Source organism: Balaenoptera musculus, chromosome 17 (assembly GCF_009873245.2).
Source record: "Balaenoptera musculus isolate JJ_BM4_2016_0621 chromosome 17, mBalMus1.pri.v3, whole genome shotgun sequence".
In the NCBI taxonomy this organism is placed as follows: domain Eukaryota; kingdom Metazoa; phylum Chordata; class Mammalia; order Artiodactyla; family Balaenopteridae; genus Balaenoptera; species Balaenoptera musculus.
Genome location: NC_045801.1, coordinates 64,773,836 through 64,791,639, shown reverse-complemented (window position 1 = coordinate 64,791,639; position 17,804 = coordinate 64,773,836). Strand labels below are relative to the sequence as shown.

The 17,804-nt window shown below is 36.1% G+C and overlaps 1 protein-coding gene across 1 annotated transcript in view; it reads right to left on the bottom strand.

The window, feature by feature from the left end:
• The window catches only part of EYA1 (EYA transcriptional coactivator and phosphatase 1), a 158,352-nt gene that overhangs the window by 88,837 nt on the left and 51,711 nt on the right, over nt 1-17,804 (bottom strand). The window contains exons 8-9 of the mRNA XM_036829798.1: nt 8,766-8,848; nt 8,155-8,341 (exon numbers count right to left, since the gene is read on the bottom strand). Coding sequence (XP_036685693.1) covers nt 8,155-8,341; nt 8,766-8,848 — 270 coding nt within the window. The remainder of the gene's footprint in view (nt 1-8,154; nt 8,342-8,765; nt 8,849-17,804) is intronic.

Genomic DNA, 17,804 nt, shown 5'->3' with positions numbered 1-17,804 from the left:
GCAAAAAAAAAAAGTGCTCAGGGGCAGGTGCTATGTCTATGTTTATATAAGCAAAGTGTATCCGTAGAAGGATACACAAGAAACTCTGCTGAAAGAAACCAAGGAGCTGGGTGTAGAAGATGAAAGGGGTTTTACTTTTCTCTGTAAACCCTCGTGGACCTTTATAATTCTGTCCCATGCTCTTTCGTTATTGTTCAATAAATGTAAAAGACATTCATTAAACTTAAATTTTTTTTTTGGCTATGAAGCTAGGAATAAAACTGATAGCCATTAATCATCAAAACTACCTTTATTGAAAAGTTAATTCCAAACTCATCCGCTAAACCACCCAAACCCAATTAAATGAGGTGGAGGGATGGCAAACACAGGTAACTTTCTATGTCCTTTTCCCCAGCAATCTCCAATTAAAAAATTGAATCAGTAAATGCTGATGTCCTTCCACTTAAACAAGAGAACTTATTACATTGATTTGTGTTGGCCCCATAGGATGCTTAATACCAATACTTTACAAAAACAATGACTCAATTAGGTACAAAAGAAGATGAAATAATAAATGTTTGGGAGGTTAGTAAACTAAACTAATTTAATTAGCTCTATAATATATGCTTTCTGATTTTTATTATTTATATTCAAATCATCTGTTACGTAAAAATATCAGAAAGAATGACATACTGGAATCCAAGTGTACTAAAATTGACTCTAAGGCATCCTGAGTTCATGCCAGCTAACTGAAAAAATTAGTGAAACCAGTAACGAGGCACAAAATGGGTAAATGCTAAAACAGTGAATTTTTCACTTCTTAGAAACAAGTCCAAAATTCACAGGTACGGAAATTCATTTTTACTACGTTCCTGGCAATATAAAAAAAGCGTGAATTTTATTTCCAAGAATTTTATAATCTCATTAAGGTTAACACTGTACATCCCCTGGGGGTAAAAAAAAAAAGAAAGAAAACAAATGCCATCAAGACAACCAAACACAAGAACGCCAAACAAACATCTGTTTTGTTTTCTCACATCTCAATAGCCTGGCTATTTCAGATACAAATATTTGTTTTGCTGACAAATGTTTCTAAAATGTTAGTTAAAATTGTTTTGCTGAAATAGTTGCTTTTCGAGCTGAACAAACTGCAAACTCTTCCAAAGTCCACAAGGCATCTGTGGAAAGGAGCAAATATGGCCTAAAGATTTGCAAAACTGCTCACTTGGCAAAATATAGGAGTGAAAACGGAAGCTTATTGCAAACCTCAGTATCATATCTATAGCGAACAGACATAGACACGTTAGGTAGTATAGATGTGGCCCAAATGTCCTACATTCACAGGGAAGACGGCCGGCAGTTTAGTTTTTCATCCTGTCACACAGAATTCCTGTGAGAGCTCAGAGCGCTCCTACCACTTTGCACAAGAATGTTCCCCTGTTTTTCATGCGCTTTGCTCTACTTTCCTGGGCCTTGGCAAGGATCAAAGAAGCAAAGGGAACAAATGGTTTCCCATGCATATTGAATTCCCTCTTATACTGATTTTTCCTCTGTCACTTGAAATTCAATATTGGCAAGATTCCTGTACATCACCTTAACCAGTAAATTGTCTGCACGCAGTCAGAGCATGAAAAGGTAGATTTCAACATCAAGTTTTTTGTAAGAAATTCAAATGAACAAATCCTTTGAAAAAGGAACTTTTCTATAGCATCCGTGCTAAAATTCGTTCCTAATAAATACATAATTAGCTTTTATTTCACATTAACCTAAAATGATTATTTATCATTTACTTTTATCCCTCTCTCTCTGATTGCTTTGTACTATTTTAAAAATACAATGTTACAGGTGAATAGCCCTTTCATAAGAATTTGGCCTCAAAATTCCGGATTAACTTAATAACACCTAGCATTTACTGAGCATTCAAGAGCTATGTGCCTCATTTTCCTCATCTGTAAAATGGAGACATATAGTACCTAATTCATGGGTATATTTATAAGGTTGAAGGTAATATAATGTAAAGCTCTAAACATAGTAATTGTGTTTTTACTATGTATTATTATTATGATCACTGTCATAATTATTATGAGATGTTCTAAGAGATTTTGGACAAGAAAAATGTTTTCAAGCCAAATTATTTAAATATAGCACAGTAATTGGATTACAAATGAGTGTTCATATTTTGACATATGATAAAGAAAAACATTTTTTAAAGAATGGCTTAAGTGTTCTTTTGATAAAAATCAATTAAAAAATTCCTTCATGAATAACTCTCGAGTGGTTAAATTATTTTTTAACCACTTTTTTAAAAAAACATATTCAATTATGTTGGTAACAACATGCCTTAAGATTTTAGGGTTCAGTACAAGGAAATAATATACTCTTTACACTTCAGTGGCTAGGAGGGATGAGAGTTTAGATATTAGCACAAAAGGGAAACATCCTAAAATGTCTTTTTCTTTTTTTATTTCTTACCTCTATATGTTTTTAAACATAGAAGAAAATCAGTAACTTTGCAAAGAAAAATATTTTAAAAAGAAATTTAAAATTTAAAAGAAATTTTTCTTTTAAAAGTTTAAAAGAAATTTTAAATGAAATCCATCATTTAAAAATTAAAGTAATATTGGATTTAATTTTAATATTACTTAGATTTGGATAAGGAAAAAAAAAAGAGTTGACTGTGACCAAAATTATCTTATATAGATAGTAGAATTTGAAGGGACCATGTAATACCCTTCTCTCAGAAACTAAACACATTTTCTAAGAACTGAAAGCCATTTAATTAGGAAGATGTGAACAACTATGGCTGTAACAAATGATTCTTACTGTATACCATCAAATTTCTAAAATTTTTCTCCAATAGGATGTTTATAAATATACACCTCTTTGAAAGGGAGGGCTTCAATGATAATGAAAATAAAAATATTTTGAACTAAATGAAAATGAAAAAAAAAACCCTATCAAATATTGTGGGATGCAACAAAAGCAGTGCTTAGAGGGAACTTCATAGCATTGTAAGTGTATATTAGAAAAGAAGAAAGACTTAAAATCAATCATCTAAACTTCAAACCTTAGAAAACTAGAAAAAGAGGGGCAAATGAAATCAAAAGTAGGCAAAAGAAGGGACTTCCCTGGTGGCGCAGTGGTTAAGAATCCACCTGCCAATGCAGGGGACACGGGTTCGAGCTCTGGTCCGGGAAGATCCCACATGCCGCGGAGCAATGAAGCCCATGCGCCACAACTACTGAGCCTGCACTCTAGAGCCCATGAGCCACTACTGAGCCCGCATGCCACAACTACTCAGGCCCGCACACCTAGAGCCTGTGCTCCTCAACAAAGACAAGCCACCACAATGAGAAAAGCCTGTACACCACAATGAAGGGTAACCCCCACTCGCCACAACTGGAGAAAGCCCACGTGCAGCAACGAAGACCCAATGCAGCCAAAAATAAATAAATAAATTTATATATATATAAAAAAGTAGGCAAAAGAAATACTAAATAACAGAGAAGCCAATGAAATTGAAAACAGGAAAACAACAGAGAAAAATCAATAAAACTAAAAATTGGCTCTTTGAAAAGGTCAGTAAAATTAATAAAACTCTAGAGGGTTAACCAAGACAAAAAGAGAGAAGATAAAACTTACTAATATCAGAAATGAAAGAGGGGGTCCATCATTAGCAAGCCCATGGACATTAAAAGGATAAAAGAAGAATATTATGGGGCTTCCCTGGTGGCGCAGTGGTTGAGAGTCTGCCTGCCAATGCAGGGGACACGGGTTCGAGCCCTGGTCCGGGAAGATCCCACATGCCGCGGAGCGACTAGGCCCGTGAGCCACAATTACTGAGCCTGCGCGTCTGGAGCCTGTGCTCCGCAACAAGAGAGGCTGCAATAGTGAGAGGCCCGCGCACCGCAATGAAGAGTGGCCCCCACTTTCCGCAAATAGAGAAAGCCCTCGCACAGAAACGAAGACCCAACACAGCCATAAATAAATAAATAAACCCAAAGTTTAAAAAAAAAAAAAAAAAAAAAGAATATTATGAACAACTCTATGCCCACAAATTTTCTAGACCATAACATAAGAGAAAACCTATGGTTTGGCAATGAGTCTTTAGATACAAAACCAAATGCATGTTCCATGAAAGAAAAAAAAATGATAAGATGGAGTTCATTCAAATTAAAAACTTCTGCTCTGCAAAAGGTAATGTTAAGAGAATGAAAAGACAAGACACAGACTGGGACAAAACAACATCTGATAAAGGACTTGTATCCAAAATATACAAAGAACTTTTAAAATTCAACAATAAGAAAACAAACAACCTGATTAAGAAGTGGGCAAAACATCTGAACAGATACCTCATCAAAGAAGACACACAGATGGCAAATAATTACATGAAAAGATACTCAACATCATATTTCATTAGGAAAATGCAAATTAAAACAATTAGATACCACAACACACCTATTAGAATGGCCAAAATTTGAAAACTGACACCACCAAACCCTGGTGACAATGTGGAGCAACAGGAACTCTCATTCTTGCTGGTAGAAGTGCAAAATGATACAGCCACTTTGGAAGACATTTTAGCAGTTTCTTATCAAACTAAACATACTTCTACCATACAATCTAGCCATCAGACTCTTAGGAATTTGCCCAAATGAGTGAAAACATATGTCCATACAAAAACCTATACAAATGTTTATAGTAGCTTTATTTATCATTGCCAAAATTGGAGGCAACCAAGATGTCCTTCAACGGGGAGTGGGGAGGCTGGCACTGCTAGCTGAAGAGTAGGCACTATTTTCTTGAATCCAATAAGTAAATGAAAACATTGGTGAATGATCAGATAAATCTCACTATGTTTCTCAAGTAGATGGATTCTTACATATCTCCAGATGATGTAAATTGTATTTTATTAAGACAGTCAATGCATGACTAATAAACTCATTTTTTTTAAATGAATGCAAAGGCACTGTTTTTAGTTTTTAAAATTTGAGAGTAAGCTTTCATATTCAAGTTATGTTATTTTTAATGTATTACACATGCCTAATGAAAGGAGGATAAAGTTTTCAATATTTAATTACAAACATATTAAAATAAGTTTTGAACTTAAGATTCATGAGGAGGTACATATTTATAAGTAATACTGTGTAATATCATGGACTTGAAAGATTAGTATTGTTCATACCAATTTTAAAATGCACAATTAAAAATAAATGAGTCCCTACATGTTTGCCCTGAAAAAGCCTTACAAGGCTATCTTATTTGTTCACTATGACATAACGATTCTATGAACAATAAAGAACAGATATCATAAAGTATGGAAGAACTCATGTACTGTGGATTCATCTGTACTGCATAATTCCATGAAACTGAAAGGCAGAAACCTGGTCATACATAAGATCAGATAATTGACTAGAATTTAACTTTCCAGTTTTAGAAAATACTGACTTTAAACCCAATAGACTATTAAAAGAAAAAAAACACCTGAAATAACTTCAACAAAAATAGACATTCATTATTTTAACTATTTTTTATTTCAATCTTGAAACAAAAACATTAGGTTATATGTAATAAATCATTCCTTCTAATTCTTTAGTTTAATGATTTTTATGTACTTTATCACCAACACTTACTTTTCATCAAGAAGGATAAGTCTATAATTTTACACATGACTAGTAAGAAAGGGAAGTTAATGCCAAACAACTTAGGCTGAATCCACAATCTTACCACAAACGTTTAAAAAAAAAAAAGAAAAGACTAAATTTTCTTGAATTTTTAAAGTAATCCACATTTCTTTTTCAATGTGTAAACTCACTGAACTTTCCACTCCTAACTATGTAAGACAAGAAAGGCTGATCCCTACACATGCGTTTTAGTGGGAAGTGGTGAATATAAAAAAATCTGAAAAATATTATTTTCCCACCATTTCAATTCTTTCCTATTCTGTAGCCATAAAGATACTGAAATTGAAATAAGTATCTAAAACACTAAGCATTTATTCAAATAAAACCTAAGATAGATCATTCAATCTTAAAATAAAATTATATATACCTTTCAAAAATTATAATTTCGCATTGTTTCCCATCTGGCGTGGCTTCGTGTCCACTCATCCCCACTCTCTCACACAGGATCCCTTTTATAAATAAAATTCACTTAGAACAATGTCAAGTTTCAGAGATAAAGTTTTATGATATGTCCAAATGGTCTTTTTTTAAAGCTCTAATCAACCTTAATTTGAGAAACATGATTAAGTCTTCACCAGTTTGTTTTATTCTGTTCTCTTCACAACCAAAATGTCATGAATTAAGTAAAATTAGTCTGCTGTCTCCTTTTCTCAATCTCTTATTGCACAGACCCTAAAGAGTTTTTCTATTTCTCATTCACATAGCTATCCTCATTTCAAAATTCCTTTCGGTCCTTGAGAAGCTTGCATGACCCAGATGGTTCATGTAAAACACAAGGTATCCCTAAATTTCAGCAAGCCATTATCTTTCCTCTTGATACCTATATGAAGTTAATGTAAGTAGAGAAGAAAATTCTACAATAACTTCTACAGGACATTCAATACCTTCTATAACAGTTTATTTAAGTGGGATTATATAGATGTGAAATCTAATTAAAAGACAAGAAAAACATACATGAAGTTCTATGAATACTGTTTTTACACATGTGAACTGCGTGAAGAATATTATATCAAGCGAGTTTTTTAAAATAAAGGTAAATGGAATAAGATAATCAAAGATAAAAATGTTTATAGTGGAGATGCACAGGTAGTTGTAATGCAAGATTAAGAATGATGTAACTTCCTACTCAAGAAAAAAACAGCATTTGCATTCATTTAACAGAAAAGGCAGAACAACTAAACACTTAAAGGAGTTTTCCGGAGGGTCATCTGCTAAGATTTACAAGACAACCCTATAGTTAAAATTTAAATTAGCATCCATTACATTTTTTCCCCCCCACGATTTGGGATAACCACCTAGAATTAACACTGTGATCACATCATAGAAGTGAGCCTTACAATGTAAGACCATTTTAACCTGACACGGTGGGCTTTGGCTCTAGGAATAAAAGGCAAAGGAAAAAAACTCGCTGCTGCTTTGAGGATAACAGCTCACCTCTAATCCATGAAAGGAAAGACTACATTTTTAAAAAGTTAAGGATGCAATTAGTGCGAGAGAAAATGTAAGAAACCTAGTTAGAGACCAATTCAGGAAATTAAGCATGCAATATTAAGAGTTCCAGAAAGAATTAATGGAGGGGAAGAAATATTAAAAACATAGCAGAGGGCTTCCCTGGTGGCACAGTGGTTGAGAGTCTGCCTGCCAATGCAGGGGACACGGGTTCGAGCCCTGGTCTGGGAAGATCCCACATGCCGCAGAGCAACTAGGCCCGTGAGCCACAACTACTGAGCCTGCGCGTCTGGAGCCCGTGCTCCGCAACAAGAGAGGCCGCAACAGTGAGAGGCCCGCGCACCACGATGAAGAGTGGCCCCCGCCTGCCGCAACTAGAGAAAGCCCTCGCACAGAAACGAAGACCCAACACAGCCAAAAATAAATAAATAAAAATTTAAAAAAAAAAAAAAACATGGCAGATAAACGTCCAGAGATGGAGAGACTTGCATTTGAAAGGGCCCCTCAAAGGTTGTGCAGGAGTACAAAAAATGCCCGCCCTCAGATACACTGTTAAAAAATTCACAGCAAGTCACGAGGGGGAAAGGGTAGGCCAGGAGAATCACCATTTTCCATGATCAACCCTTTGATGCTATTTGATGTTTTTGAAAAACATTAACTGTTTCATGATGATAAACATTAAATTTGAGGTGATGTCATTTATCTTCATATTCATATGTCAACACAGTTATAATTATAGGTAAGCATTATAGCTAAACATTTATACTTACGCATCTAAAAAGCTATATATACCTTGAAAATTGAGTATAGGTACGACTAAACAAAATCTCTATTTCATGTACTTTTGAAGTTATACACTTTGTACTAAAATTTTTAAGCAAGTAAAAATAAAGCTAAGGTCACCAGCATGCTGCTTGACTTAAGGCCTTGCCAAAACTTGTCAAAGGTGTGCGACCACTGTCGTGAATATAAGACTGCGGAAAAATGCATTTCAACCACCAGAAACATAGCGTGCAGGACTAATAAAAATGCACGTAATTACCTGCTGCGGGATCTGTCACTGCTTGGCTGGTGATGCCAGATGGCGGTTCCTGAAGCTGGTAAGTGGCATTTGTGGACGGCGTCGTTGGGCTGCTGTTGCTACTTGTCATGTAATGTGCCGGGTACGGCGAGCTGTTGTAATACTGTGCATACTGACCCTGGCCGAAGCTGGGATACGATGGATAGTCCTACCAAATCAAACCACACAAGAGCAACCTGTCAGAATACAGCTGCTGCTTAGTGTTTTCAGAATGTAACCGTGAATGTGTTTGCACTTCCGTCTTCTCTGACTTCCCAAAGGGACACACAAGCACACGCTGACTGAAGTAAGCAGACTTGCAAACCAGTTTTATGTAAGATCAGATTCCCTCTTCATATTTCTATTCCATGATTTCTAGGTAAAATTCAACCAATCTGAGAACCAAACAACTCACCATATAGGACTGCTAAAGAGATTTTTAAAGGAGGAAAAAAAAAAAACAAAAAAACAACTATTAGAAGACTTAAGAAAGGTCTCGCTTATAGTGTAATATAAACGAATCTTTCTTTACCTAAGAAAATCATCTGTTGCATTTCTTTAAATTTCAGAAGTTAAACGGCTTTGAAAATTACCTGCTGTGAACTGTTAAATCCAGAGGAATTCGTGAGTGAATTATTTCCTGTATATAATCCCGATGATGTTGTAAAACTGCTACCTAAAACAAAACGAAAAGAAATATGGTTGACTAAGCCATGCCAAGTAATATGCCTATAGGAAATTATTATTTAGATAAAGCAGGGTTGGAGCTCACTGCAAATGCGTTTGGTTTATCTTTGAAACCAGAATCCATTGCCATGGCTAAAATTTTGTTTTCTTAAAATGGTCGACCATTTTAGTTTCACTATACTACAAAGAATTAAAAAGTAGAGAGGTTTACATTTCTCAGGACATGAGGAACTCATATAAACTATGGACAAAATTATACATTTGTGCAAAAATATTAGACACCGAGCTTTCCATTTCGATTTGTAAAACACACCAGGATTTTTCATATCTTTACATTAAATACGCTTATTGTAAAGTAACAGGATCAGATTGAATGATCTTTAAAGTTCCTGCTAGCTCAAAAACTATGATGCTACTTCCAAAAATGCAAAATGCTTTCCAACTCGTACTTGCCATTTGAATGGCCACCGAAAAAGCTGGTTATTTCATTTCACAGAAGAATGAAGGGAAGCACTTGAAGTATTTGATAAAAACAAAGATCAAATAGGAACATGACCAATGTTTTATGTATTACATGTGCTGTGTAGGCAACACCCTGTTTGTTGAATGTCTCTGCGTCAAAAGATACAGCAGGCGTTGTGCAGGATTCAAGCCAAAGAGCAAATCTTAGTCCCCTCCTTCAATGGATTTACTACCTTACTGTTTAACCAACCGAAGTGACAACACACCATTTTTTTCTTGAAGTATAGTTGATTTACAATGTTGTGCTAATTTCTCCTGTACAGCAAAGTGATCCAATTATACATACATATACATTTTTTTAATATTCTTTTCCATTACGGTTTATCTCAGGAAATTTAATATAGTTCCCTGTGCTCTACAGTAGGACCTTGTTGTTTATCCATTCTATATGTAATAGTTTGCATCTGCTAACCACAAACTCCCACTCCATCCCTCCCCTACCCCCCAACCCCTTGGCAACCACAAGTCTGTTCTCTATGTCTGTGAGTCTTTCTGATTCCTAGATAAGTTCATTTCTGTCATGTTTTAGATTCCACATATAAGTGTTATCATATAGTATTTGTTTTTCTCTTTCTGACTTACTTCACCTAGTATGATAATCTCTAGGTCCATTCATGTTGCTGCAAATGGCATTATTTTGTTCTTTTTTAAGGCTGAGTAGTATTCCATTGTATATATATACCACATCTTCTTTATCCATTCATCTCTTGATGGACATTTAGGTTGTTTCCATGTCTTGACTATTGTGATAGTGCTGCTATGAACATAGGGGTGCATGTACCTTTAATAATACACTATTTTTGATGATCATTTTGGCAAAGATTTTTGAAAAGATCAGGGATTGGCAAACGTGTAAAAAATGGCATTCATACACAACAAAATGGGGATTTAAATAAGACAAGCTATTGGGCTATTTGGTCATGATCAAGAAATTTTATATATCATTTACCCCAGCAATTTTATTGCCAGGCTATCTAAGAAAATATGGATTTATACAATGAGGTAGTTAGTAAAGATATTCTTCAGTGTTATTTCTAATAACAAAACATAGAGAGCATCCCCAAATTCTTAATAGGTGTTATTTGGAAAATGGAATATTATGAAGCTGTTGAAATAGTATCATAATGACATTTAACGACACAGGAAATTTTTTCATACTAATTTGTTAAAATAAAAACTAAAGCAACAAAAATGTTCTTTGTGATCTCATTTGAAATATTTTTAAAGCATAAAATATTTCCAAAAAGCACAAAAATCTCAGAATCTATGGAGGGGTGCAATCTATGGTCACATAATATTCATGGAGCCAATGTACATTTTTAAATTTTCTACTCAGAACCTGTGTTACTTCTGTAAACAGAAAAACCATTTTTTTAAATTAAAATTTTATGGCAAATGAGCAGTCTAGGCAGTAAATGCGTGGGCAGTTTAAGAAGGACATCTTCCATGTGAACTGCCTAGTCACAGATGCCTTCAGATACAATGTGGTAGTTAATATATGCCAATTAATTACTTGCTACTGAACATTTAAGTACTGGCTAAAGAGTCAGAAAACACAGAGTTTCCAGTTCATTACTTATGAGCTGTTTGGACTCTGGACAAATCACCTAACTGCTCTAAGAAATAATTTCCCTAGCTGTAGAAACTCTATTTCATAGGCTTCTTAAACAGATCAAATGAAGTAATGTTTTGGAAAACATAATGAACAAGCCACAGTAATACACAAATGTTCGGAACCGTTACTGTTTATTCCAGTAAACGTTTCTAAAATTCTCCACCGTATTTATCTTTTCCCTCTTTTGACTTTCCCAAACTAGATAAATATGACTTAATCTCTTTGCATATCTAAAATTCTTTTCCTACTTATTTATCAAGCATCTACACACTTTGAAAACCCAATCAGAGGATTTGTTATTTTTGGATGTAGGGTATCTTTTTTGGTAGGTTCCAGTGCTTTTTTGTTCAGCAGTTAGTTGTGATTCCGGTGTTCTTGTAAGAAGAGGTGAGAGCACGTCCTTCTACTCCGCCATCTTGAGCTAATCTCAAGGATCTGTTACTTTTATTAAGAGGGGAAAATATTTCCTAAGATAGTTTTAAATGTAGTTATTACAGACTCATATTTGAGGTTTCCTCATTTGTAAATTTTAGGAACATCGGTTGTTCAAAGTGCCCAGGACACCTATCACAGATAAGCTGCGAGCTCTCACACAACAAATACTTGTTTCACCACAAACGTAGGGGCAACAACAGACAAGCTTTTCATATTAATGATCATTTGCACGTGGCAACCACATAACTTATTAAGCAAGTATTAAATATACGGCTTGTGGTGATAATTACATGAGGACAGAAGATACAGGCTTGGACCTCTAGGACTTACCAGGTTAACATTAGTTCTGTTGTTTTTCTTTTTAAACACTGGACTTCATGGGCATATGACACATTCTATATATTTGTATGTCAGTGAACAATTAACATTAAATCTGTATCTATACCTATATATATATATATCACAAACTTATAATGAGCATTTAAAAAATTCCTTATAAAAATTCAAATTTATTCTGGGTAAGAGTGTGAATATCAATACTTTTGAAAACTGTATTACATACATTTGATAGGAAAAATTACTTTGGGTTATGACTTGTGACTTTCATTTAAACTACACGTTTTTAGGTTATGACTTGCTACTTTCGTTTGTACTACACATTTTTGAACAATAAATAGTGACCTCAATAATCCCCATCCACCAAGAAAATGAATTAAGATATAGAAAATATATTTTAAAAATGGATGTTTTCATTCCATAACTTATTCCCTGGAACAAAGTAGAAAAGACCATGGAAGCTATATTGGCACATACAGGCCATTGGGGTCTAACCAAGTAAATCACTGTTCAGTACTCTAAATGGTACCCCAGTGACTTCCCAGACTTCATGCTACTTCGACGGCGGTACATTAGCTGGAATTCAACATAAGTTATACTCATTTACTGGCTGACTGCAGGCTGAGATTCCATTCCATTTCACATGCAGGAGCAGGAGTTTAACAGCACTCCAGTGGCCTACGAGACTTAATGCAACTTCCACAAGGATCTAACTTAAGGTCAGGCAGAGATGGACATGCTAGAGAATCAGGCTCAGGCAGTATTAATTTTTAACCCTCAGAATCAGATCTGCAGGGCTTCCCCACCCGCCTCCACGGAGGACTTAGGAAAGAGAGCTGATAACTTTTAGTCCAGGCCACCAGCACTGGATTTCTTCAACAGCCTGCTTCCTGGTCTCTGCCCATCTTCCGGCCCCCTCCAGCTCATTCTCCACACCAGCAGTAGAGTATTTTCTCTAAGGTGCATATCTGATCTTCTCACTCCCTTGTTAAAAAAGTAACTGCCCCCTGTTAGCCTCAGGATCAAATTCAAACTCCTTACCAGGGCTTATTTATTAGGCCCTACTCGGTCTGACTGTAGTTTCTCTCTTAGATTTCTTTGATCTCTTCCCAGGAACTCCCACCCCTCACCCACCCAGATACACATTCCAGCCTCATACAAGGGAAGCAACACACGGTTCTCCGAAGGTTACTCTTTGCACCTCTCCCTCCCTCCCCACTCCCACTATATCCTGGCTAACTTCTAATCGCTTCCTAATTCAGCACGGACTAGAAACTCCTTTCCTCGGAAAAACCTTCCCTGAGTTCCCCTCTTCTCCTCTTTCCTCCTAAGCCTGGGTTACTGAATTCCTCTCTGTCTCCCTCTTCTTCTCTGTGATGTGTATATTTTATATATATGACATATATGAACAATAAAAATGGAAAACATGCATTGAATGCTTACTATATGTTAGGAATAAGTTCATCTTTCACATGCTTTATCTATCAAAATAACTCCATACTATAGGGAACCAGAGGGTGAGGTTAGGGTAATATAGCTTCCATGGGATGGAAGTAAAATTAAACATGGCTCCGTCTGGTTTTAGAGTCTATACGATGCTCTCTCATGTCCTCTTACCCTGTTCTCTGTTGCTTTATGGGAAGATCTGAAGTTTACTAAAGTGTTCCCAGGGATCATTCTACAAGGATGAAAAAAAAAAAAACCATAGGAAGCAAACACAGAATCAAAATAGAAGTGACAAGAATAATCATACTTAAAACATATCAAGGGCTTACTCTGAGCCAGGCCAATCAAATATTTTACATGTTACAACTCACGAGCTCTTACAACCACCCCTCAGGAAAGTACTATTATACCCCATTTTACAGATGAAGAAACTGCCCAAGATTATAAGCAAGTGTGGCAGACCTGGGGTTCAATCCCAGGCCATCTGGCTCCAGAGTTGAAGTTCTTAATCTCCGCCGTGTATTGCCTCTCAAAATAACCAGGGTTCTTTTTCCTTTAATATATATTTTTTAACCAACATATTCAACATATGGCTAACTATCTGCCACGGAACCACCAGAAGGTGTTTGTTAAATGGCACAAATCTGGGCCCCTCCTCAGACACAGAAATCACCATCTTACTGAGGCAGGAGGGGTAGGATGTGACCTGAAAATCCACAGGTTTACTGAACACCTAAAGTCCCTGATTTCTAGCCACTATGTTTTAGTACCAATTCAACTAGTGTTTTAGCAACTGCTTCAAAAACCCCCACTAGTATAAGTTTTGTTTTTACACTAAGAAAGTAATCACACTCACCAGGAATTTAAAGAATGGAAGCTTCTCAGAGACTGTTTTGGGTATTTGTGGCCCTTGAGCTGGGTTAAACAAAGCTCATAGGGAGTAAAGGGTCCCATTGTGATAGCTGATCTGATGCAGATTGGGTGCCAGTATTACCAGATGAATTCACCAAAGCTTAGAACACCACAAAGCAAAGGCAAAATAGCAATAACAACGCTCCTAAGAAAGCGTCCGTGTGTAGCTACTAAACCCACTTCCTACTCTACCCAGGCCTGGGAGACGAGGCACATTTGTGTAGAAGGCCACCATGTACCAGACTTAAGCATGTATGCTACAGGGGAGAAAGGGCAAGACATGACCCAGAAAAACAGACCTCCTTCTTACATTAGGATCCATCCTCTTAAGAGTTTCTGTTCGATTCACAAGAGTCTTCACTTGCAACGTTAGGTCACAGAATTAGGCTTAGTATTGAGAACTCATTTATCAAAATAATATAGAAGTATTTTCCTTCCTAGATACAAAAGATTTTACATGAAAAGTCACCTCTAGATAAAGAGAACAGAAATATTCTATGATAAATTGTTTTATATTTTATGTAACATATCATGAAAACTCCCCAAAGCAGAAAGAATTCCCATTTAGAATCCATTATTTCTCACTCAAGGAGTTTGGCAGAGATTGGTTCAAATGGAGCTCCAGTAATGCCCAATATTATTCTTGGTAGAGTTTGGAATTAAGTTACCTTCTGAGCAGGGTGGCAGTGGTGATACTTTCTTCCCCACTAGTGAAAAGGAAAATCGTATCTGTTTAAATAGTTTACTATTGTGAAAAATCATAGCCATTCTTCTTTTTTGGCAGGGAGGGGAGACACTCATTTCCAGACTAGAACACTGGAAAAATCTTTCCTTTCAGAACTTCTCTAAGAGACAAAATTATTTTTCATTCCATTGTCTTCTTTTTAAAGTTGAGAATTTTTATATTCTGAATGGGAAGATTATATATGTTATACTATGAAAAGAAAAAAAAAAACCTTTCCAAGTTAGTTCGGTCCACAGCAACTACTGGCACATCTATTTGGCACACTTACTACTCTAGAGGGTGTTGTGGGACCAAAAGAAGCGGGTGTCATGAGTCTATCCTTTGAGGAAAGTTTAAAAACACACAATCTCATGAAAGCACCACCAAGAAACATTAGCTTGTGTTACCTACATGAGCACCACAAGTTCTGACATGGAGCTGCTCAGTCAATGAAATGAAAACATCTGATTAGACTGAGACGGGCAATACACAGAAAACACACAGAACATGTCAAGGAGCGTATTCCTGGTACATATTGAGTATAAACTATTCAAAGGAGAAGATCTGAGAGTGAAAAGTTTATAGGGAAGTAGGGAAAGAGACTAAAGGTAGGTGACAGAAGTTTCTTGATCATTTAAGAAAAGAATAACAGTTCAGCAAAATGACATTCTTTATCGGAAAAACCCAGGAATCTGAATGTTGATCATACCAATATTAGCATATTGGGACACAGGAAATGTTATGATTCGAATTTTCCTTTTAAGGACTGGAGGACATGTTATAAATGCAAAGATATTTTTGTTTATATAACTGGGCCTGGAGATGGGGGTGGGTTAGCGTTTGGGGTGGTGAGGTGGGGCTGGAGGTGCCCAGGAGAGGAATAACGCTCACCAAGCTACTTCCCAAGGCCTGCCTGCCCACAGCTCACTACATGAATTCAGGATGGGGTGCCGCTATCCTGATAACTCATCTTATTCATTATTGCTCCTCGTATTTAATGCTTCTCTCCGTCAATCCCCATTTCCCATCCTTCATGATCTGGCTAAAGTCCTATCTTCCCAATAAGCTTTCCCTGACTGTTCTTCTCTGCACTGATTTTACCTTCTGGGAACTCGAGCTCACTAATAATTGATACCACTGGTCTGAGAACAGCACTAAACAAGCCTGCATTGGTCTTGCTTTTATCCTGACCATAAGTTCCTTAAATTCACGTGTTATACTTATTCACCTGTCTCACATGGACAAGGAGAAACCACATCTGATTAGTGCCTTTGAAGGGTTTCGTGTAGGCTCCAGTAGGAGACAGAAGTGGTACTTGAGTTTCAATCCAGGATGGTAATGACAACAGGGTCCAGTGAGAATACGACTGTCATAAAGAAGCAGGTGTAGTAACAAGAGGAAACCTTTCCACAACTGTGTGTGTGTGTGTGTGTGTGTGTGTGTGTGTGGTAATGGTGGCAGAAGGCTGTTTGGAAGAGCAATTTGAAGGGCCAACAGATATCAGGAAAGGAAAGCATCTCTCAACTTCATTATTTGTTTGGCAATGAAAAAGACAGTGGGGAAAGGAAAAATAACCAAATAATAATTGTTTATTTCTCAGATTTTTATCTAAAGGACACACACTTTACTGGTTTCTTTTAAACTGGATGATATATGCAGGCTTTAAAAATTAGATTATAATCACTACTTTAGATGTAAATTACATGAAGAATATTAAATACAGGACTTAGAAGCACCTTCTGGAAGGATTTAAAATATGTCTGAATTTCCGGAAAGAAAATCCAGCAGGGTTTTAAATCAAATAAAATATTAAATTAATTAAGCATCATGAATTTTGAGCAGCTCATAAAATATCACTGATCTAGCTCAGATATTGGTATTTCATGGGTACATGAATGAAAATAAGAGCCTTGCTTGCAGATGAAGAATCTCAAATTCAGAATGCAATAACATCCTACGATTTTACAGTCCATTTATATTTCAGTATTTCCACATCCATTGTCTCAGGTTATTTCCCACATCAGTATGTGAGGTAGGATCCTTGTCAGAGAGAGAATGGTGATTTCCTGGCCCAAAGACTCTGAGTTAGGGAATGGCCATTATCTCCACTTCCAGGCCACCATTTACCATTCGACCACACAAAATGCACCCTTTAGATGCTCTGATTCAGCAATGTTGAAATTGAATTATATATTGTAAAAAGTCGTATTTTTAATTTAACTTCAATTTTTTATTATTGACGTAGAGTTGACTTACAATGTTGTGTTAGTTTCTGGTATACAGCAAAGTGATTCACTTATACACATATATATATATTCTTTTTCATATTCTTTTCCATTATAGGTTATTACAAGATATGGAATATAGTTTCCTGTGTTATACAGTAGGTCCTTGTTGTTTACCTATTTTATATATAGTAGTTTGTATCTGCTAATCACCTATATGTGAATCTAAAATATGATACAAGTGAACTTATTTACAAAACAGAAAGAGACTCACAGACATAGAAGACAAATTTATGGTTACCAAAAGGGAAAGGGGTGGGGAGGAGAGAAAAGTGGTATTAATTTTTTGCTGGACAAACATCACGGACACACAAAGGGTAGAGACAAGGGAATCTGAGAAATTTCATAAATAATGATCTCATTTCTAAAAGACTTCTTCATTGTAACTCTTTTGAGGCTGGTAAACAATTTTAAAAGTAAATTATATAGTCACCCAAGGATAGTGTATCAGAAATATTGGCTTTCTTCTTGTCACCATCAGGGGTTGCTACAGGGAAAAGGTGGTGGTCTCGTCAACCAACCGTAACAAACAAGAAACAGTTTTGCTAGAAGACCCTGTGTGGCCACCCAGTTCTATAGATGCTAAGCAATTGTAGTTTAAAAATAAACCAACCCCTCCAAACCTTTATGAATAAATCCTTACTACTTTTTCACAGTTAAGAAGAACCCA